The sequence below is a fragment of the Mobula hypostoma genome, chromosome 8 (assembly GCF_963921235.1).
Source record: "Mobula hypostoma chromosome 8, sMobHyp1.1, whole genome shotgun sequence".
NCBI lineage: Eukaryota > Metazoa > Chordata > Chondrichthyes > Myliobatiformes > Myliobatidae > Mobula > Mobula hypostoma.
In genome coordinates this window covers 127,774,018-127,796,659 of record NC_086104.1, presented here as the reverse complement: position 1 = coordinate 127,796,659, position 22,642 = coordinate 127,774,018, and the positions used below count along the sequence as shown (strand labels likewise).

The following is a 22,642-nucleotide window of genomic DNA, read 5'->3' as shown; positions in this document are numbered from 1 at the left end:
TCAACATTTATTTTCTGTGTACAAATAAAATTAATTACTCTGAATCATACCGGTGAAGGCTTGAATCATCGACTCTCACTCTCCTATCGACCCCACAAAAGATAAAATTTTATGTCGGCACATTATCCAGAAACCAGCAGGACCTCAGTAACCTGTCCAGGCGTAGCAGCAAGAGGCAGCTCTATTTGGTTATAAGCACCAGAGATTCTGCAGATGCTGGAAATCCAGAGCAACACACAAAATGCTGGAGGAACTCAGCAGGTCAGACAGCATTGGTGGAAATGAATACAGCGCCCAGGTGCTCATGAACGGCCTCGGTCCAAAATGTCGACTGTTTATTGACTTCCACAGATGCTGTCTGATCTGCTGAGTTCCTCCAGCATTTTGTATGTGTTGCTCTGTTTAGTCACAACAGCAAAATTACAAAGTTGCATACAGATGGTGTCTCCACTTTAATAAGGCACTTTTAAAGGCATTTTATTTATTCAATAAAATGTATGCAGAGTATCCATTATGTGCTCCATTTGGCTGCAGTTTTGATCATTGGCGCCTGGATCCTATTCAAACGAAGCATTTTATTACCAACCCTCCCACAGTATGAGAAATAATCTTGAATCAGGTGTCTTCCCCCCTGTGTAGCTCCGCACTCCCAATCCCACCAGCGCCCCCACCCCACACAAGATGGTCCACAAAACACACTGTGGCAAACAGAGCAAGCGCAGAAATAGACAAGGTTGTTCCTGGGAGGTGATTGGTTCCTTCCCTTCCTAATCCTGTGAGCACAGAGGGATTGGGACACAGGACCAGATAGTCGTCCATGAGGCAGCTTGTTCATACTCATCACCAACAGAGGAACAGTGGCTGGTTTGTGTTCTTTCCAAAGCGAGGGTTGTTGTATCACACTCACTGATGACGGGAAGGCATGGCTTATTCTGCAAGATGTTCACAGCTAATCAAAGGTGTTCAAATCCACTGTCCTCTTCCTCAATGGCTGGAAAGCCAACTCCAATCCAGAGACTAAAAGAAGGATTAAAGCGAGTTTGAGTAAATCTGACACTTTTAATTGTTACATCTGTTATGTATCTGCAGGGCAAGAACTACAACGGAGTAATAATGATATTATAATACATTAATACATATCAACAATTTTCTTATAAATCTTTAAAGTGTCTGAATTTTTGACAGAAGTTAAAACATACCTAAAGGAGAAATCACAAATGACCCATCAAAATATTGTCCTGTTATTTGTTTACAAACTGGATATAAAATTGTAACATCGTGTATCTCACAACTGATCACCACTCACTTAGGTAACCACAATACACTTACAGAAGAGCCGGGTATGGGTATGGGTAAGGGTATGAAAGGATGTAAAGCACAACTGATAATAGATTCTGTAATTCTAGATCAAGCCCGGTGGAAAAGCAGAAAGTTTTCATGTTGCTATATTGACTGCCAAAAGGCATTTGACTCTGTCCCACACTAATGGTTAATAGTTCCTAATATATATAAACTACACCCAATACTTGCAAAATTCCTTCAACTTCTGATGAAGCACTGGTGTACTACAATCACTCGATCCATTAACAACCAAAAAGAGCAACCAAGACATTTTCCAAGACGACTCTCTAAAGCCACTATGGTTTTGTCTAGCTTTTATCCGCTCTTTAATTTACTGAATCGAACAAAAATAAGGCATCAAATCAGAAATAACCAAACAAATTACACCTTGACACACCGAAACACGAATTGCATATGCTTGCATGGAGTGCTGGATCTCGTTTTAGTTGATGCAAATATATCCTTAGAAGTTTTATCCGACTGTTGGGTGAATTTTTAATGCCTGATATTCCTCTTTCTTCTTCTGTCCTAGGTTGTGTTAATCTAACGCATTCAAGTCTACATAAAGTTTTCTAAAATTTGTCATTTCAGTTCTTAATTTTCCAGATCGGTTTCAGATATGCCAAAAGAATACGTTGATATAGGTATAGCGAAAGTGTTTATTGCCTTTGTCATATTTTTACTGTTGGGCTCTGTTTGGCAGATTCTTTTAAGCCCTGAAGTTTCTGCCAAAAATTTTCCCTTTATCACACTATGATCTATTTTCTTTCCTTGTTGATATCCCAGATATTTATATGCTTCATGTTCATCCACCGGTTGTAATGTATCCTGCTGCTCTACTTATATTCTCTAGCCCCACTGCACCTTTCTTTATGTTTATCCAGTCCAAAGTTCATGTTTATCTCTTTTGAAAATAGATCTACTATTTGAATTAATTGCTTTAGCTTTACTGATGAAGGAGCGTATAATTTCAAATGATTACGGGTTCATGGATTGTTCAGAAATCTGACAGCAGAGGGGAAGCAGCTGTTCCTAAAACGCTGAGTGGGTAATTTTTAAAAATTATTTCTGTTTTTGCACTATTTTTAATTTAATTATTTAAAACACATATATACTTAACTGTAATTCATTTTATTTTCTCTGTTTATCATGTATTGTACTGTACTTCTGCCACTAAGTTAATAAATTTCATGACATATGTTGGTCATATTAAACCTGATTCTGATTCAGGCCCCCATACCGGAAAAGGGCATGTCCTGGGTGGTAAGGGGCTTTTAATGATGGTTGCCATCTTCTTAAGGCATTGTCCCAATTCATGTGTTAACTCACTCAGAGCTTGCAGTAAAGTTTTGAGCCCGAGTTAAGGTGATGGAATAATTTTTAGTCAAGGTGCCTTGTATGGACGTCAAGCACCTGTAGCTGTAATCCAGGAAAGGCTGGATGGGGAAGGTCTTTGCACACAAAGCCAATAAACACTCCTTGCAAGCACATTGGATGGGGGTAGGTGGGTTAGATTCAGAGTAATGTTTCTTCGACATTCTCCCATCAATCACAAGGGCAAGTTCAGTATGAGACACATGCAGGGAACGCTCTCCCTCAGAAAAGAACAAAATTTAACAAGGTTTAGGGTTGAAAGTAAATGAAAGTGCATTCAGGCCAGTCTCACCTGTAAGGAATTCTCCCGGTCCTGAATTGTCTCTTGCATGGCACTTAGAAGCTGACTGCGATAGTTCTGACTTTCTTCAATCATCAGAAGCGACTCCTCGCTGAAAGAAAAAATGAGAAGCTGTATTTCACAATCAATAAATCCAGCTCCTACCCCAACCGTCAGTCTGATCTAGTATTTATTAACTTTGTGTTGAATCACTGACCCATACATAAAATTATTGTACAAAAGCCAGAAGATGATTAACTTCAACTTTCCAAATTAATTAGAATCATAGATCACAGAAGCAGACCTGAGATCCCCATGATCGAGATCCCCGTGCTGACCAAGAATCCCGTGAACACTAATCCCATTTGCCCATACTTTCAGATTTTCAGAGACTGGCTGTATTTGTCACAAGTACAGTGACATGTGGGATGAACACAGTCTGAGGCTGCCTGCAAGTGTCAGCGTGCTACCAGCACCAACAGGGCATGGCCACAACTCACTAGCCCCAGCCGTATGTCTCTGGACTGTGGGAGGAAACCAGAGCACCCGGAGGAAACCCATATGGTCACGGGGAGAACATGCAAACTCCTTACAGGCAGAGGTGGTAATCCATCCCTGATCTTACAACTTGCGCTGTAAAACATTGTGTTAACTGCTATGCTAGCTACTGTGTCACCCGTAGTTGGCGCATACAAACCAGGGGTTCCCAACCTTTTGTATTCCATGGACCCTTACCATTAACTGAGGGGGGAGTCCCTGTGACTGTTACTATCCACGTACCTGTCCCTGCAGGAAGTTATACAACTTAGTCAGCAGACATTTCTGCACAGGCAGGACAGACACTGAGTAAGCCTTGCACCTCTTCCTTCCTTGCCCCCATCTTCTTGCTCTGACCTCAATTTTTCCCCCAATCCTGATGTAGGGTTTCGGACTGAAATGTCAATTATTTACTCTTTTCCATAGAAGCTGCCTGGCCTGCTGAGTTCCTCCAGCATTTTGTGTGTGTTGAATGAACAAGGCCAATGGAGGTAGCAAAGTCAAGAGAGGTACAAAGTTCAAAAGTTCAAAGTAAATTTATTATCAAAGTACAGATCAGTCAGTCAGTGGGTGCCGTCCCGAATCCGGGGTTGGCGGCTATGTACCTCCATCTTCTTCGATCTTGCGACAACACCGAGTACAGCCTCTCCTCCAGTTTGTTCTCACTGGCTGCCTTGGCACCGCCCGCCGCCGCCCCTGCTGAACTCGAGCCCGAGGCCGTGTCGGCCTCCAACCACGGCTGCTTCTTCAAGCTCGGCCCTTCCTTAGGCAGAGGCCTTGGGCAGGTCCAGGCACACGGTGCAGCGCCCAAGTTCATCATGTCTCTTCTAACTAGGTGCATAGCATACGATTCGTAGGTACGTGGTGAGGCTTTAATCTCTTCCACGGAAGATGGCCGTTGGCTCACAAGGAGCTCATCCGCCCTTTGTCAGTTCTTGTTTTTTTTCAGTCCTGCTGGGTGTCCTCACACCCTCCTCACCAGACTAAGTCCGGTGGGGTAGCCGGCCCAGTCGCCGACCATTCGACCACGGCCCCTGGCGAGCGCTGGGCACCCGCCCCCCCCGCCAAATCTCTCCGAGCGTTCAGCGCCCAACCGAAAACCATGGTACATATATGACACTATATACAACCCTGAGATTCATTGTCTTCTAGCCATTTACAGTAAATACAAAGAAACACAACAGAATCAATGAAAAACCACACACAACAAAGGCAGTCAAACAAACAATGTGCAAAAGAGAAGAAACTGTGCAAATACAATAATAATAAATATGCAATAAGTATTGAGAACATGAACAGGAGGTATCAGCAATGAACTGACTGTGTGTTTACGAGTCAACAAACAATCTGCTGGAGGAAGTCAACAACATGTGTTGGGGGAAAGGAACTGTCAATGTTAAGGGTTAACACTCTGCACCATGACCCCGTATCATGCGTCCTAAAGGAGGAGTTTGTCCCAAAATGCCAAGTATTCGTTCCACCCCACGGAAGCTGCTCGACCCACTGAACTTCTGCTGGCTGCTTTTTGGCCCAAGGTTCAGCAGCTGCAGTCTCCCGCGTCTCCAGTACGTTAACGGCCGGCGTTCCCTGGGGGAGGAAACTGGACAGAGGGTCAGTCAAATCTTCGGAAAGCACCAGGGGTGATGTTACAGCCACAGGGACCAAGGTCGAGCTGATCACTCCAGATGACTTGAGTGCAAAATCTCCAGGTGCTGGCAATCAATAATACAAACAGAAGATGCTGGAAACACTCAGCAGGTCAGGCGGCATCCGTGGAGAGAGGAACAGTTCATGTTTTCGGAGATCTGAAACATCAGTTGTGATAGCTTTGGCAGATGCTGCCTGACCTGCTGAGTTTACAGTTTCCATTTTGGATGGAGTGCAGTCCTACCGGGGATGAACGAGGATTTGGGGGGGGGGGGGTGTCAAATCTACCACCTCAGTGACTGAGGAAGGAGAGACTCCTTGGAAGAGATTTGAAATGTACGCAATAGGAGAGAGAGTTTGGTGATACTCAAAGCTAGCCGAGAAGGTTTCAGGTGGTTAGAAACTGTTTAGAGGTGAGTTACAAAAAGACATTGTGATAATGGCTGGTTAGGCATGAACGTCAATGTTATAGTTAACAGCTCTGGGCAATTGGTTAATTGCAATTTCCATCGGTCATTACCAAGGACAAGGAATTCTTTAAGAGGAGGCCGGATCAGCTCGGGCTCTTCCCTGGGAACAGAGGAGGCTTTTGAGATGATGAGAAGTTGAGGGAGATATCGGGGCAGCACAGTCGCTTTACAGCAGCAGTGATCTCTGATCGGGGTTTGATTCCAGCTGCTGTCTGTAAGGAGTTTGTACGTTCTCCCCGTGACCGCACGGGTTTCCTCCGGGTGCTCGGGTTTCCTCCCACAGTGCAAAGCTGTTGGGGTCAGGGTTAGAGTTAGAGTTAGTAAGTTTTGTGCACGCTATGTTGCTGCTGGAAACCTGTTCAGCACAATCCTCACTGATTTCGTCTGACACATTTCAATGTAAGTTGCAATGTGCGTCTGACAAATAAAGAAAATCTTTCAAAGATTGAAATCACATTTATTATCAAAGTATGTATACAGTATACACCCCTGAGATTCATCTTTTCCGCAGCCAACCACAAAACAAAGAAAACCATGGAACCTGTTCAAAGAAAACAGCAACACCACCCACAACGCAAAATAAAACACAAATCGCTAAACTGGCAACAAAAAATGAGCGAGACACACAGAATATAAAATACTAAACCGAAAAGAGTCCAGGCATATTCGGTTCAGCTCAGTGTTCGTTACCTGCAGGCCGTGCAGATTGAACCTTGTCCGAGAACTCTGGTAGCAGCGAGGGAGAGGCCGAGAGATGGCGCCAAACACAGTCGCCTCGATGTTTCAATCTCCCTCAGTGATGAGGTCGATAAAACCATAAGACACAGGAGCAGAATAAGGCCATTCAGCCCATCGAGTCTGCTGAGCCATTGCATCATGATCCTGGATCCCACTTTGCCCTGTGAACAGGCTTCTCGGCCTCCAGGCAGCATGCTTCGATCAAAGCCGCCCGGAATGCTCTCAGAGACAGCAAAATGCCAGATTGGCCCGATAACACACCGCCAAAATGTGGATCACGGGCCCCAACAGTAGCAGAATCACATTTGAAAGAAGAAGACGATGTAAAGAGAGGGAAGGAAGTAGTTTTGTGAACCGTCCGGAGGATGTTGCCCCTGGCCGCCTTGTTTGCTGGCGCCATCTCCTTAAATCTTCAGAGACAGAATCTCTCCTTTCCACCCTGTGGCTCGCTGGGCAGAGGCAATAATTACAAGCAAAATGTTTAGGAGATGAGAATGCAGGGAAATGTTCCTGAGACCAGTGACATTCTACCTGAGAGGTTGGTGTAAGCTGATCCTGGAGAGGTGAAGAGGCAGCCAATATAGACAAAAACAGGGAGCTCGGAGCAAGGGTGTGTTGCTCAAGAATGCAGAGCAGTACAGGCCCTTCAGTCCACGATGTTGTGCCGACCCCTTAACCTACTCCAAGATCAATCTAACCCTCCCCTCCCACATAGCCCTCCAGTTTTCTTTCATCCACATGCCCTATCTGAGAGTCTCTTAAATGTCCCTAATGTATCTGCCTCCACCACTACCACTGGCAATGATTTCCACACACCTACTACAGAGTGTAAATAAAAAACTTATCCCTGACATCTCCCTTATCGTTCCCTCCAATCACCTTAAAATGATGCCCTCTCGTATTAGCCATTGCCGCCCGGGGGAGAAGTCTCTGGCTGTTGACTCTTGTACGCCTCCATCAAGTCATCTCTCATCCTCCTTTGCGTCAAAGAGAAGGAGCCCGAGCTTGCTCAACCTACCCTCATAAGGTGGGCTCTCTGATCCAGGCAGCATCCTGGTAAATCTCTTCTGAGCCTTTTCTTAAAGCTTCCACATCCTTGTGATACTGAGGTGACCAGAGCTGAACAAGAACTAACCACACTCAGAGTACTTCCAGAGTTTTATAGGGCTGCAACATTACCTCGTGGCTCATGAACTCAATTTCCTAACTAATGAAGGCTAGCACACCATACACCTTAAGCACGGCATTAACTTGCGGCGCATCTTTGATGGAATCTATGGAGGGGGACTACAAGATCCGTTTCTCCACACTGCTAAGAATCCTGCCATTAACCCTGTACTCTGCCCTCACGTCTGACCTTCCAAACGGACTCACTTCTCACTATTCTGGGTTGAACTTTTCAGCCCAACTCTGCATCCTGTCAATGTCCTGTGGTAACCCATGACAACCTTCTTATTGAGTAAGGGCAGCTTGCGGGCAGCAAACTAACCACCCCTCAGTGTGTGCAGCATGATTATGTCGCAACATACCCATTTCTTGACTTCTCCATGCTTGAGATGGCATGTGGAGGGGAGATGGATTGGCTGGGGGCAGACAGGCGGTTGGCACTGATGTTCTCCGGACTTCCACTCACCGGGCCTCGGACTTTACTCTGAAAGGAGCAGAAAGTAAGTTCAGTCTGGGCTTGGACTGTGTGCAGTGTGGACAGAAGCCGGGGACAGTCCCTTACAGCAGAGACTGTGTGAATACAAAAACGACAACAAAACTACGTGGCCGTGAATCTCACCCCAGTCAGAGTGGAGTGAATCTCACCCCGGTCAGAGTCGCCATGAATCTCCCCCCGGTCAGAGTGGCTGTGAATCTCCCCCCCGGTCAGAGTGGCCGTGAATCTCACCCCGGTCAGAGTGGCTGTGAATCTCCCCCCGGTCAGAGTGGAGTGAATCTCACCGTGGTCAGAGTGAAGTGAATCTCAACCCGGTCAGAGTGGCCATGAATCTCACCGCAGTCAGAGTGAAGTGAATCTCACCCCGGTCAGAGTGGAGCAGCCGTGAATCTCACCGTGGGTCAGAGTGGAGTGAATCTCACCCTGGTCAGAGTCGCCGTGAATCTCACCCCGGTCAGAGTGGAGTGAATCTCATCCCGGTCAGAGTGCAGTGAATCTCACCCCGGTTAGAATGGAGTGAATCTCACCCCGGTCAGAGTGGCTGTGAATCTCACACCGGTCAGAGAGGAGTGAATCTCACCGCGGTCAGGGTGAAGTGAATCTCAACCCGGTCAGAGTGGCCATGAATCTCACCGCAGTCAGAGTGAAGTGAATCTCACCCCGGTCAGAGTGGAGTGAATCTCACCCCGGTCAGAGTGGAGTGAATCTCACCGCAGTCAGAGTGGAGTGAATCTCACCGCAGTCAGAGTGGAGTGAATCTCACCCCGGTCAGAGTGGAGTGAATCTCACCGTGGTTAGAGTGAAGTGAATTTCACCCCGGTCAGAGTGGCTGTAAATCTCACCCCGGTCAGAGTGGAGTGGCTGTGAATCTCACCCCGGTCAGAGTGGAGTGAATCTCAACCCGGTCAGAGTGGAGTGAATCTCACCCCGGTCAGAGTGGCCGTGAATCTCACCCCGGAGTGACTGAGACACCCTCATGGTCTGATTAACTGTAAATAAATGATGGTACTCGTGTAGTCAACGTATCTGAGACATACACTTGGTCCCTATACTGCAACTGAGGGGTGGGGTGCAAGATCAGTGTAACTGAGACACTTACTCAGTTGGTCTGTATACTCTAACTGAGGGAAGTTACTCACTCATTGTAACTGAGGGGACAATGCCCACATCTGCAGTGTGACCGGGGGACGTCACGCGCGCGGTCAGCGTGGCTGGGGGACATCACTCACGCGGTCAGCATGGCCGGGGGACGTCACGCACGCGGTCAGCGTGACCGGGGGACGTCACGCACGCGGTCAGCGTGACCAGGGGACGTCACTCACACGGTCAGCGTGACCAGGGGACGTCACTCACACGGTCAGCGTGACCGGGGGACGTCATTCACGGTCAGTGTGAGCCGGGGGACGTCACGCACGCGGTCAGCGTGGGCCGGGGGACGTCACTCACGCAGTCAGCGTGACCGGGGGACGTCATTCACGGTCAGTGTGACCGAGGGACATCACTGACGCGGTCAGCGTGACCGAGGAACGGTACTCACACAGGCAATCTTCAGCAGGTGCCAGAGCTCTTTCTGCCGTTTCTCCTGAAGTTTCATCACCAGCTTCTCGTCCTCGGTCATCAGCTGCAGGACCCTCTCCAGCTTTGGTAGTAGGTCGATCACCTTCTGCTTACAGGCCAGCGTCTTACTGTGGTGGAGGGGAAGCACAATGCGCGGTCAGGGGGTTACCCACTGCCCTCCCCATCAGCCAGCCTCACCCACTCCCACAAGCCTAGCCCACAGAGCACCACTGACACGTCAGCCCTGCCCCTCCATGGCTCTGGCATCAGCTGCCTCCCATCTTCCCAGTGGCAGTGGGTGCCAGTCATCGGGCATCAGCTTTGGCACCAGTGCCAACTCACCAGCACACTTCCCTAGACAGGGATACGGTCACAGGACATGGAAGAGCATAGGAAAAGGCCTGTCAGACCGCCATCTCTGTGCCAATTTTAACTAGTTCCCATCTTCCTCCATAATCAAAAGGTGAAAGGCCTGGAAAAATTGGATGTTTCCAATCGAGCTGAGTCTGGGACCAGAGGCCACATCCTCAGAATAGAATGAAGTCCCTTTAGCAGGATCAGATTTAATATCATTGTCATACGTCGTGACATTTGTTAACTTTACAGCAGCGGAGCATGAAATACATGATAAATAAATATAGAGAAAAAAGTGGGTTACATTGAGTGTATATATGTCTATTAAATAGTTAAGTTCAAAAAAGCAATGCAAAATAACAGAAATAAAAAAGTAGTGAGGTAGTGTTCACGGGTTCAATGTCCATTCAGGAATTGGATAACAGAGGGGAAGAAGCTGTTCTTGAATCGCTGAGTGTGTGCCTTCAGGCTTCTGTACCTCCTTCCCGACCGTAACAATGAGAGGAGGGCATGCCCTGGGTGGTGGATGCTGCCTTCCTAAAGGCTGATTTATACCCGTGCGTCAAATTACGCCGTAGGTACAGTGTAGCAGCGTACCCTACGTTGTACTCTACGCCGAACCCTACGCCGTAGCCTAACGCGCACCTCTCCCAAAATTTAACTACACGTCGCGGCAATGCAGACCAAAACAACTGTGATTGGTCTGCTTGGTAGCATCGCATTTCCTCCTACGCTGCAATAGCTTCCCATTGGGCGACTGAAGGGCAGGGAAGGAACTCTGGCTGCAATGCTTTTCATAAAGCTTTACAGACCTCCGAAATTATGGAGGACCCTGTGCTTGACGCCAGTTTGTAGCTAGCTGCTACAGCCTATTGACTTCCACCTAAAGCTAAAACTCAAATGGTGATTGCCAGTCTCTGAGTATACTGTGCATACACTGATGTGAAATAAATGGTTGGAGACGATGAAGCAAGTCGTCAAATCTACCTGCCGACATCCGAAAATGTTTGAAATGCATTTCCTCGTCCGTGTCTCTCAGTGGCCGGACAAGCACAGAAAATTCACCCTCCTTCAGTTCTAGTCGCCATTGTTTGAAGTTTGAGTTTCTTCGTGTTGAGTTTCAACACGAAGAAACTCAACACAGTGGCATAGAAACCCCACCACCAACTAGCGTTTTGGCGGTGAATTGCAGAGACACAGACACACCAATGCACAAGTATAAATGCTCACAACGGCGTAGCCCACTTGCGTACGCTACAGCGTAAGTTAGTATGCACTGCTCCTTGAAGAGGTCTTGGATACTACGGAGGCTGGTATCCATGACAAATCTGTCTCATTTTACAAGCTTCTTCAACTTATTTCAATCTTGTGCAGAACACCACCCCCTCCCATACCAGATAGTGATGTAGCCAGTCAGAACGCTTGCACTGTACATTTGTAAAAGTTTTTGAGTGTTTTAGTTGACAAGCTAAATTTCCTCAAACTCCAAATGAAGTATAACCATTCTCATGCCTTCTTTATAGCTGCATCGATATCTTGGGACCAGGTTCGATCCTCAGACATTTTGACACCCAGGAATTTGTAATTGTCTCACTCTCTCCACTATGGAAAAGGAACTTGGTGATTGTAGGATGACTTACAGCAGACTGAAAAGCTTGAGCATGTAGATATTAAGAAATAGGATGTGCTGTAGATTTTGGAAAACAGCAAATTGGATAAGTCACTGGGACTGCACGAGATGTAGCCCAGGTTACTGTGGGAGGCGAGGGAGGAGATTGCTGAGCCTCTGGCGATGATCTTTGCATCATCAATGGGGACGGGAGAGGTTCCGGAGGATTGGAGGGTTGTGGATGTTGTTCCCTAATCCAAGAAAGGGAGTAGAGATAGCCCAGGAAATTATAGACCAGTGAGTCTTACTTCAGTGGTTGGTAAGTTGACGGAGAAGATCCTGAGAGGCAGGATCTATGAACATTTGGAGAGGCATAATATGATTAGGAATGGTCAGCATGGCTTTGTCAAAGGCAGGTTGTGCCTTACGAGCCTGAATTGAATATTTTGAGGATGTGACTAAACACATTGATAAAGGTAGAGTAGTAGATGTAGTGTATATGGATTTCAGCAAGGCATTTGACAAGGTACCCCATGCAAGGCTTACTGAGAAAGTAAGGAGGCATGGGATCCAAGGGGACATTGCTTTGTGGATCCAGAACTGGCTTGCCCACAGAAGGCAAAGAGCGATTGTAGACGGGTCATATTCTGCATGGAGGTCAGTGACCAGTGGTGTGCCTCAGGGATCTGTTCTGGGACCCCTACTCTTTGTGATTTTTATAAATGATCTGGATGAGGAAGTGGAGGGATGGGTTAGTAAGTTTGCTGATGACACAAAGGTTGGAGGTGTTGTGGATAGTGTGGAGGGCTGTCAGAGGTTACAGCGGGTCATTGATAGGATGCAAAACTGGGCTGAGAAGTGGCAGATGGAGTTCAACCCAGATAAGTGTGAGGTGGTTCATTTTGGTAGATCAAATATGATGGCAGAATATAGTATTAATGGCAAGACTCTTGGCAGTGTGGAGGATCAGAGGGATCTTGGGGTCCGAGTCCATAGGACACTCAAAGCAGCTGCGCAGGTTGACTCTGTGGTTAAGAAGGCATACGGTGCATTGGCCTTCATCAATCATGGGATTGAGTTTAAGAGCCGAGAGGTAATGTTACAGCTATAAGGGACCCTGGTCAGACCCCACTTGGAGTACTGTGCTCAGTTCTGGTCACCTCACTACAGGAAGGATGTGGAAACCATAGAAAGGGTGCAGAGGAGATATTCAAGAATGTTGCCTGGATTGGAGAGCATGCCTTATGAGAATAGGTTGAGTGAACTCGGCCTTTTTTCCTTGGAGTGACGGAGGATAAGAGGTGACCTGACAGAGGTGTATAAGATGATGAGAGGCATTGATTGTGTGGCTAGTCAGAGCCTTTTTCCCAGGGCTGAAATGGCTAGCACGAGAGGGCACAGTTTTAAGCTGCTTGAACGTAGGTACAGAGGAGATGTCAGGGGTAAGTTTTTTTATGCAAAGAGTGGTGAGTGCGTGGAATGGGCTGCTGGCGATGGTGGTGGAGGCAGATACGATACGGTCTTTTAGGAGAGTCCTGGACAGGTACGCGGAGCTTAGAAAAATAGAGGGCTATGGGTAACCCTAGGTAATTTCTAAGGTACAGACATGTTCGGCACAGCTTTGTGGGCTGAAGGGCCTGTATTGTGCTGTAGGCTTTCTATGTTTCTAAATGTTCCTCATACATTAACCCTTTCATCCCCCGAATAATATTTGTGAGCCTCTGCTAGACTTTCTTAGTTAAGGGGCCCGAAACTGCTCACAATACTCCAAGTGCGGTCTGAACAGTGCCTCATAAAACCTTAGCATTACATTCTTGCTTTTATGTTCTAGTCGTCTCAAAGTGAATGCTAACATTGCATTTGTCTTCATTACCACCAATTCCATATGCAAGTTAACCCCTGGGGAATCCTGCACAAGGTCACCCAAGTCCCTTTGCAGCTCTGATTTTCGAATTTCCTGCCCGTTTAGAAATTAGCCCATGCCTTTATTCCTTCTACTGTTCATACTCTGGAATCTATCTACTGAATCTGATCTTCCTGCCTCCACAGGTACAGAATTCCGAACATTTTCCTCATCCCAATCTCAGTCGACTTCCACCCTCCCTCTGCTCCTGTAACTGGAATCCTTCACCGGGGGAATATCCGCCCAGCACTTCACCTCTCGATCCTCCTGAACGTTCCTCAAGCTTCTGTGAGGTGGGCTCCAGCCATCATACACTCCCAGCACAGAACAGTAGAGGATAAACACAGAGTATCACTCCCTTTGCACTGTCTAACATACACTCCCAGGACACTGACAGCTCAGGTCGGGCACAGAGTGAAGTTCCCAGCAAACATTCTTGGGTTTTCACACGTAGCATTGAAAAATCCTTCTCCCCTCTCCCCCCACCACCCACAGATGCTCCTCGAGCCACTGAGTTTGTCCAGCAGGTTTCTACAGATGTACTGTGGACTGTACTCTAACCGGTCACATCACCGTCTGGTATGGAGAGTCCACTGCACAGGACTGGAAACAGCTGCAGAAGATTTAGAGTCAGTGAAGTCCATCAAGGACACTAGACTCCCCACCACTGAGGCCATCTTCAAAAGGCGATGCCTAAGAATGGTAGCATCCAACACCAAGGACCCCACAACCCAGGACATGCCCTCTTCTCGTTACCACCATCAGGGAGGAGGTACAGGAGCCTGAAGACACACACTCAATGACTTAAGAACATCTTCTTCCCCTCAGCCATCAGATTTCTGAATAGTCCATGAACTGGTGAACTTGGTGTGGTGTTGTCTTCTGCTGCTGCAGCTCATCAACTTCAAGGTTTGACAGATTGTCTGTTCAGGGGCACTCCTCTGCCACTGTTGTAACGCCTGCTTGTCTGGAGTGAGTGGGCTACAGCTGCAGAAGGCCACATCAGCTATCAGGGTCCACTCCTAATAAAGTGCCACCGAAGAGAGAGAGAGAGAGAGAGAGAGAAAGAAAGAGAGAGAGAGAGAGAGAGAGAGAGAGAGAGGGAGAGGGAGAGGGAGAGGGAGAGGGAGAGGGAGAGGGAGAGGGAGAGGGAGAGGGAGAGGGAGAGGGAGAGGGAGAGGGAGAGGGAGAGAGAGAGAGAGAGAGAGAGAGAGAGAGAGAGAGAGAGAGAGAGAGAGAAAGAGAGAGAAAGAGAGAGAGAGAGAAAGAGAGAGAGAGAGAAAGAGAGAGAGAGAAAGAAAGAGAGAGAGAGAGAGAGAGAGAGAGTGTTTTTGTTTGTGTCTGTGTGTGTGTGTGTGTGTGTGCGCGCGTGTGTGTGTGTGCGTGTGTGTGCGCGCGCGGCCAAGTAGTTAAGGCATCGGTCTAGTGATCTGAAGGTCGCCAGTTCGAGCCTTGGCTGAGGCAGTGTGTTGTGTCCTTGAGCAAGGCACTAAATCACACATTGCTCTGTGACGACACTGGTGCCAAGCTCTATGGGTCCCAATGCCCTTCCCTTGGACAACATCGGTGGCATGGAGAGGGGTGATTTGCAGCATGGGCAACTGCCGGTCTTCCATACAACCTTGCCCAGGCCTGCGCCCTGGAAACCTTCCAAGGCGTAAATCCATGGTCTCATGAGACTAACGGATGTCTAAATATAAATGTGTGTGTGTGTATATATTACGTGTGCAGATATATACTATAATATACTGAATATGTTCTTATTGTAATTTATAGTATTTTTATGTATTGCTTTGTACTGCTGTCACAAAACAACAAATTTCCCTGCGTATATCAGTGACGATAAACCGATTCTGATTCTGCAGATCGTTTGTTGCTCCAGATCCCAGCAACCGACATCTCTGGGGTCTTCCTGGACTATTACACAAGGCAGAGTCACTTTGGCAAAGTATCACAATTTCTTTTTCCCCTGAGGCTGGCCTACAGATGGCAGGTCTATTGATTAAAGTTCGATGAGAGGTGGGGCTAGGATCCTTGATGTATGACGGAGCGGAGAGACTCACCTGAGGTGCGAGTAGATATCCTTCACCTTGGCATCAAAACTCTGCAGGGTCTGCTGGAGGATGCGCACCATTGCCTGGCTGTCTCCATTGGTCCGCTGCTCTACACACCAAACACAGCATTAAACCCCCTCAGTCAGCCACAGTGTACAGTGGACAGCCAGCACTTTTTACTCGGGACAGGGGAATACCTAACACAAGGGATATCATTTTAAGGTGATACATCTGAGGTAACTTTTTAATTTTTACACACACACAGAGGTGATTGCATGGGATGCGCTGTTGGGGGTGTGGTGGTACAGGCAGATGCATCAGTGACTTTCTCAAATGGATGATTGGAAAATGGATGGCTACTTTACGTGGAAGGGAAGAGTTAGATTGACCACAGTGTAGGTTAATAGGTCGGCACAACATCGTGGGCCGAAAGGCCGGTACTGTGCTGTGTTCTAACTGCCACAATCAGCACAGAGCACGGGAACAAGGTCAGGAGAGAGATCGGGCAAATACGAGGCACAGAGGATTGGGGAGGATGGGTCCCTTTAGAACAGAGATGAGGAGGGATTTCTTTAGGCAGAGAGTAGTGAATCCGTGGAATTCATTGCCGCAGATGGCTGCGGAGGCCAAGTCACTGGATATATTTAAAGCGGAGGTTGGTAGGTTCTTGATTAGCAAGGGCGTCAAAGTTTACCGGGAGGAGGAAAGAAAATGAGATTGAGAGGGATAATAAATCAGCCATTAGTGGAACGGCAGAGCAGAATCAGTGGGCCAAACAACCCAATTCTGTTCCTATGTCTTCTGGTTTTGTGGTCTTAAAACTCCACTAACCAGGGAAACACCCCAGTCGCTCACCCCCTGACACCCCCTCGCCCTCCCCACGTCAGAGCGATAGAGGACTCTCTCAACCCTCGAGGGCTGTTGTAGCTGCATGGATCCAGGCAGGCAGAGACCGTTTCATCACACTATGGGCTTGTGCTTTGGAGATGGTGGACTGACTCTGGGCCATCAAGAGGGGAGCCGTTCAGCACAGCATCCCAGCCTGGTTTGCTTCACTGATGAAGATACATTCATACCTCTTTGTCTTTCCCTGAGTTTGCGATACAGTTCCATGGCCTCTTCCTCTCTGGGAACAAAACATTAGCTCAAATTAGTAGAACTCAACAGGACAGGTTAAAGAATTCCTGATGGCCCGAAACTTCGACTGATTATTCCCCCTCGTAGATGCCTGACCTGCTGAGTTCCTCGGGGATGGTGTCAGAGGCGGTGTGGGAGAGAACAGAGGCATGGCAGGCACATTAGAATCCGTGCTGGGTTGGGGGTTGGCCCCTCCTACCAGTGTTTGGTCCCTGGAAGACAAGCTGGATTGCCTTTGTCTTCCACTGACCCAGAGTGAGATGAGGAACTGCTGCGTGCTTGTTCTTGCAGAAACATGGCTCACAACATCCATGCACCATCAATCTTCAGGCATGCCACTCAGGGGCTTGTGCTAATAGTATTTTTTGTGACTGCATGTGCAATCGAAACTATATGTGCTGTGTGTGACTGTTTGTACTTGTTTTGCACATTGGCTCCACAGGAACACAGTTTCATTTCGCTACACACGTGGATGGTTGAATGACAATTGAACCTGAACTTATGTTACTCTGAATTTCCAGCATCTGCAGAATGTCCTACGACCGCTGCTCCACTGCAAAGTCTCTTCGAGGGATGCCTACCCTGAAGAAGTTTAAATCTTCTCTGTATGGGAGTTCAGTGAGACCCTCTCTCACCGCTCCCCCTCTGTTCTCTGTCTCCTCTGTACTCACCCAGACTCAACTGCTCCTCTACTCCCCTCTCCCTTTTTCCATCCCCCATTCTGGTTCTCCTCTCAACCCCCTTAGGAATATTGTAATTTATATTTCATCCGGGTAGCTTCCACCTGACATCGTTCTCCCTAACTCCCGGCAAATTCTCCCCCATCTCTCTTTTTCCATTCGGGCTATTCTCTTGCTTCTTGTCTTCTCACCTCCTCTGGTTCTGCCCACCTTCCCTTTCTTCCATGGTCCTCCAGCCTTTCCAATGAGATTCCTCCTTCTTCAGCCCTTTACCTCTTTCACCTATCACCTTCCAGCATCTTACTTCATCCACCTTCCCTCTCACCCAGTCCCACCTACCAGCTGCCAGCTTGTACGCCTTCCCTCTTCCCTCACTCTTATTCCGGCTTCTGTCTCCAACACAGAAACACATCTGCACTGAAATGGGGATCTCCTCGTCCTCTAACACCACCTGTGTTTTCATGTCAGACACAGAAACACAAACACACACACACAGCGACCATCCCTCACACAGATATGTGCTCCCACACACACACACAGGCGTAGAAACACACACAGATCATCTCTGACACAGACATATGTGCACTAAATGGCGGAAGCAGCTGCACACAGACATAGATGTTGATACAGAAGAATGGACACGCGCATGTACAGACACGCTCAAGGACGCGTGCACGCACACATATACACACACACACACAACCTGTGTTTAAATTTAAAAAAAGGAACTGCAGATGCTGAAAGTCTGAAATAAAACCAGAAACTGCTGGAAACTCTCAGCACGTCAGGCAGCATCCATGGGGAGAAAACCGGTCAAGTGTTTTAGGTCAAGCCCTTATCAGGTCGACCTGAAACTACTCCTCTTCCCACAGCCGCTACCTGACCCATCAAGCATTTGCAGCAGTTTCTGGTTTAATAAATACCAGCGCTCCGCTGACTTTGTGGGGTGAATAAAAGCTGGAAACCAAGGAGCCTTCGATGAACAGAGTCACTGAAACACCGACAGGTGGCGAGGAGCCAAGATCACGGACCTGAGGAGTCAGACAACACTCACAGGCCCTCCAGAGGCTCGCCCTGTCGCCGTGCTGATGGGCTTCGCTGTAGATCGACCAGGTCTGTCTGAAGTGCCATCGACTGCTCGTCTAGACTGCTGACGTCATTCATCTGACAGGGAGAAGAGAGGGTAGAATTCAGTAGGGAACTGGGGATAAAACATCAGAGTCACCCCATTGGGACAGGCCGGCACTGATGGGGTGGGGGGAAGGCTGTGGTGTGTGTGTATAAGAGACAGGTGTACTGGGAGATGTAAAGCTGAGGTTTTATGTGGCATTTGTCAGACCACATTTGGAGTATTGGGAGCAGTTTCGGCCCCTTTATCTAAGGAAGGATGTGCTAGCATTATAGAGGGTCCAGTGGAAGTTCATGAGAATGATGCAGGGAATGAAAAGGTTAATGTACGAGGAGAGTTCAAAGTCAAAGTATATTTATTATCAAGGAATGCATAAGTTATACAACCTTGAGATTTGTCTGCTTACAGGCAGTCACAAAGCAAGGAACTCGAAAGGACCCAATTAGAGAAATAAGACAAACCCCCCATGTACACAGAGAAAAAGAAATATAACACAAAACAAATCATACAAACACTAGAAGTGAGAAATAACAGCATTCCTAACCAAACTGAGTCTTTAGATCCAAATCGCTGGAACAGCCCAGAGTAGGCCCAAAGCCTTGGTATCAGCTCTGAAAGGTTTCTAGACAAGAAGCACAGAAGCTGGGGGCATCTCACAGCCCCAGTGCCTCAAAGAGAGGAGACCCCAGACTATCTGGGCCGGTGTTTAAACAGTCCAAGCCCCAGATTGTACCTCACCTGAGGACTTGGGATCCGCCACGGTGAGTTGTTCTATGTCTCGAACATGTCATACAACAATTCACTTCAGGCCTAGATTTTGCTGCCGAGAACGCCATACTCGACCTCTCCAAATTGGCTCAGCACTTAGATCTAACCTCACTCGACTCTCAACATCCTGCCTTTCCAGTCTATCTGGGCTGGTGTTTAAACTGTCCAAACAGCAGAACGTGCCTCGCATAAGGACCCAGGCTGTGCTGTGGAGGATCGTTCCGGGCCTAGAACATCCCACCTAGCGATTCGCTTCGGGCCTAGATTTCGCTGACAAAGAAGCTGCTCTCGACCTCTCCAAATCTGCTCGGCACTTAGAACAACCTAAGCTCGCACCCGGGTTAGTTGGACAGGCATCTGAATTCTTCTGCCTCGACTTCTCCTCTCCGAATTGTTCCCCCCAACCAGCACAGCTCCAGCTCCAAGGTCGTTGATTTTGCAGCGCAGCAGCACAGCACATCTCTTGAACTTGCTTTGCCTTCGCTCGCCTTTTCATTGCTTGCCGTGATAGTTTACCACAATTTACTTCAAAAGAAGTGTTATTAGTTATGTTTTTAATTGAATATTGAACTACCAGAAAGCTATTGCACACTTTCGATAGCACCATCTAAAACCAGACTCTGGGCCTGTACTCTTTAGAATTTAGAAGAATGAGGGAGGCTCTCATTGAAACCTACTGAATAATGAAAGGCCTAGATGGAGAGGACGTTTCCAATAGTGGGATAGTTTGGGACCAGAGGGTACAGCTTCAGAATATAGGATGTCCATTTAGAACAGAGATGAGGAGGTTTTTTTTTGGCCTGAGGCTGGCATATCTACAGAATTCATCACCACAGATGGCTGTGGAGGCAAAGTCATTGGGTATATTTAAAGTGGATGTTCTTGTTTGGTAAGGGTTTCAAAGAGGAGAAAGCCGGAGAATGGGGATGAGAGGGATAAATCCGCCATGACTGAATGGCGTAGCACACTCCTGTGCTTTGTGGTCTTGTGGGAGGACAGACAGGCAAACAGGGGTGTGGCCAGACGGGCGAGCGGGGTTGTGGTCAAACGGGTGGACAGACACTCACCCTTCCACAACCTTCTGCCTTCATCTGCATTTCATTCCAGGCAGTAATCATTTTCTCGGAGGCTGAAAGAGACACAACCTGGTCAACACACTGGAAACTCGGAGTCAACGATGGAGCCTGACCCCGAGCAACAGGGGACTTGACCTGACGCTCTCAACTGGGTTCTCATCAGAAGCACATAGTCCTTCAGAATCAGGATTAGATTTAACGTCACTGGTATATGTTGTGAAATATGTTGTTTCCGGCAGCAGGACAATGCAACACACAATTAAAACAACTATAAATTACAATAAGAAATATACTGTATACACAGTGGACCCGGTTAATCGGGGCACATGGGATCAGTACATTTTGGCCCAATTAAGCAGCTGCCCCAATTATCTGAAGTTTCATGGAATAGTTTAAAAAGTATATAAAAAAACAAACTACCATTTAATTGAGTAAAAATTGTGCATTTACATGAAATATATAACTAATTAGAACATTATCAATATTACATTACTATAAAATTGTGTACTAGTTGATAACTATTAGGAACTAATACACCATTTTATAGTACAGTGAATCTGTACACAGCCGTGTTCTTTTGATTGACCGTAAACAAACAATCAGGGCAGATGCTAAATGCAGATAATGGACTGACCTCATACAATGCTATCGACATGGCGTCGTCCAAATCTTCATTTTCATTGTAACATTCAAGACGATTGCTGATACCTTCAAATTTTTTGTACTTCCTAACTTGCTGAAGTAGTCAAATCATTACATTTTCACTCCTGGCTGTTTCCGGCACCTCTAAGCCTGAGTGCTTGACACTACAGTGAGCAAAACAGTTTTGAATTGCCTTACTGCTAATTTCTCGCCAACTATCAGTGACAAAAATCATTTTTTGAACAAGTACATGCAACTAATGCTATCTAAATATTCTTCCACCCTTCCCGCCTCCTTCTTACTCTGACTTCTCATCTTTTTTTCTCTAGTTCCGATGAAGGGTCTCGGCCTGAAATGTTGACCGGTTACTCTTTTCCACAGATGCTGCCTGGCCTGCTGAGTTCCTTCAGCACTTAAAAACTGTTGGCCCTAAGCACAGAGTAGTGCCTAACGGCCACACAAGTACACGCATCCGACGCTACTTTGGAACTGTTTGACAACAGCCTCCTGTCCCAATTAAGCAGCAGAGTGTCCCAAATAAACAAAAGGAATCCCGGCTATTTTCTCGAGTTGTTTTCGTCCTTTAAGAGTTGTCCTAAAATAAGTAGCTACTCCGATAGATAGATACATTTATTTTCCATTTAGAAATCTGATGGCAATGGGGAAGAAGCTGTTTCTAAAACGTTGAATGTCTGCCTTCAGGCTCCTGTAGCTCCTTCCTTGATGGCAGCAATGAGAAGAGGGCCTTGTCCTGGTTGATGGGGTCGTTAACGGCAGATGCCGCTTTTGAAGATGTCCTCCACGCAGGGGAGGTAAATGCCCATGAAAGAGCTGGCTGAGCTTGTAACTTTCTGCAGCTTGCTTACCTGACTGTGCAGTGGCTCTTCCATACCAGGCTGTGAGGCAGCCAGTTAGAATGCTCTCCACGGAATATAGCTGTAGAAATTTGCGAGTCTTTGACGACATACCTTGACTCCTCAAACTCCCAATGATATATAGCTGCTGTCGTGCCTTCTTTGTAATTGCATCAATATGTTCGGCTCAGAACAGATCTCCAGAGACGTTGACACCTAGGAACCCAAAGCTCATCCTCTCCACAGCTGAGCCCTCAATGAGGATTCTGTCCCCTTGACCTACCCTTCCTGAAGTCCACAATCAACTCCTGGTCTTAGTGATATTGAGTACAAGGTTGTTGTAGCGACACCCCTCAACCAGCTGATCTATCTCACACCTACGTGCTGCCTTGTCACCATCCGGAATTCTGCCAACAGCAGTTGTGTCATTGGCAAATTTATAGTCGGCAGTTGAGCTGCACCAGTGGTGTAGGGAGAATAGAGCAGTGGGCCAACTGCACATCCATGGGGTGTGCCAGTATTGATTGTCAGCGAGGAGGTGTTATTTCTGATCTGCAGACTGTGCTCTCCTGATGAGGAAGTCAAGGATGCAGGTACAGATGGAAGTACAGAAGCCCAGGTTTTGGAGCTTGTTGATTAGAACTGAGGGTACGACGGTGTTGATCACTCAGCTGTGATCAATAAACAGCAGCCCGATATAGGAATTGCTATTGACCAGGTGATGCAAAGCCAGGTGGAGAGCCAGTGGGATTGCATCCGCTGTGGACCTGTTGTAGTGATAGGCAAGTTGCAGTGGGTCCACGTCCTTGCTTTGGCAGGAGTTGATTCT

At 47.3% G+C, this 22,642-nt stretch overlaps 1 protein-coding gene across 1 annotated transcript in view; it reads right to left on the bottom strand.

The window, feature by feature from the left end:
• Nucleotides 1-22,642, bottom strand: part of ikbkb (inhibitor of nuclear factor kappa B kinase subunit beta) — a 154,057-nt gene continuing 131,415 nt past the window's right edge. Inside the window, exons 15-22 of the mRNA XM_063056763.1 lie at nucleotides 20,309-20,370; nucleotides 18,399-18,508; nucleotides 16,604-16,653; nucleotides 15,537-15,636; nucleotides 9,588-9,735; nucleotides 7,917-8,038; nucleotides 3,008-3,107; nucleotides 1-1,017 (exon numbers count right to left, since the gene is read on the bottom strand). Of these exons, the coding sequence (XP_062912833.1) occupies nucleotides 985-1,017; nucleotides 3,008-3,107; nucleotides 7,917-8,038; nucleotides 9,588-9,735; nucleotides 15,537-15,636; nucleotides 16,604-16,653; nucleotides 18,399-18,508; nucleotides 20,309-20,370 (725 nt within the window). The 3' untranslated portion in view covers nucleotides 1-984. The remainder of the gene's footprint in view (nucleotides 1,018-3,007; nucleotides 3,108-7,916; nucleotides 8,039-9,587; nucleotides 9,736-15,536; nucleotides 15,637-16,603; nucleotides 16,654-18,398; nucleotides 18,509-20,308; nucleotides 20,371-22,642) is intronic.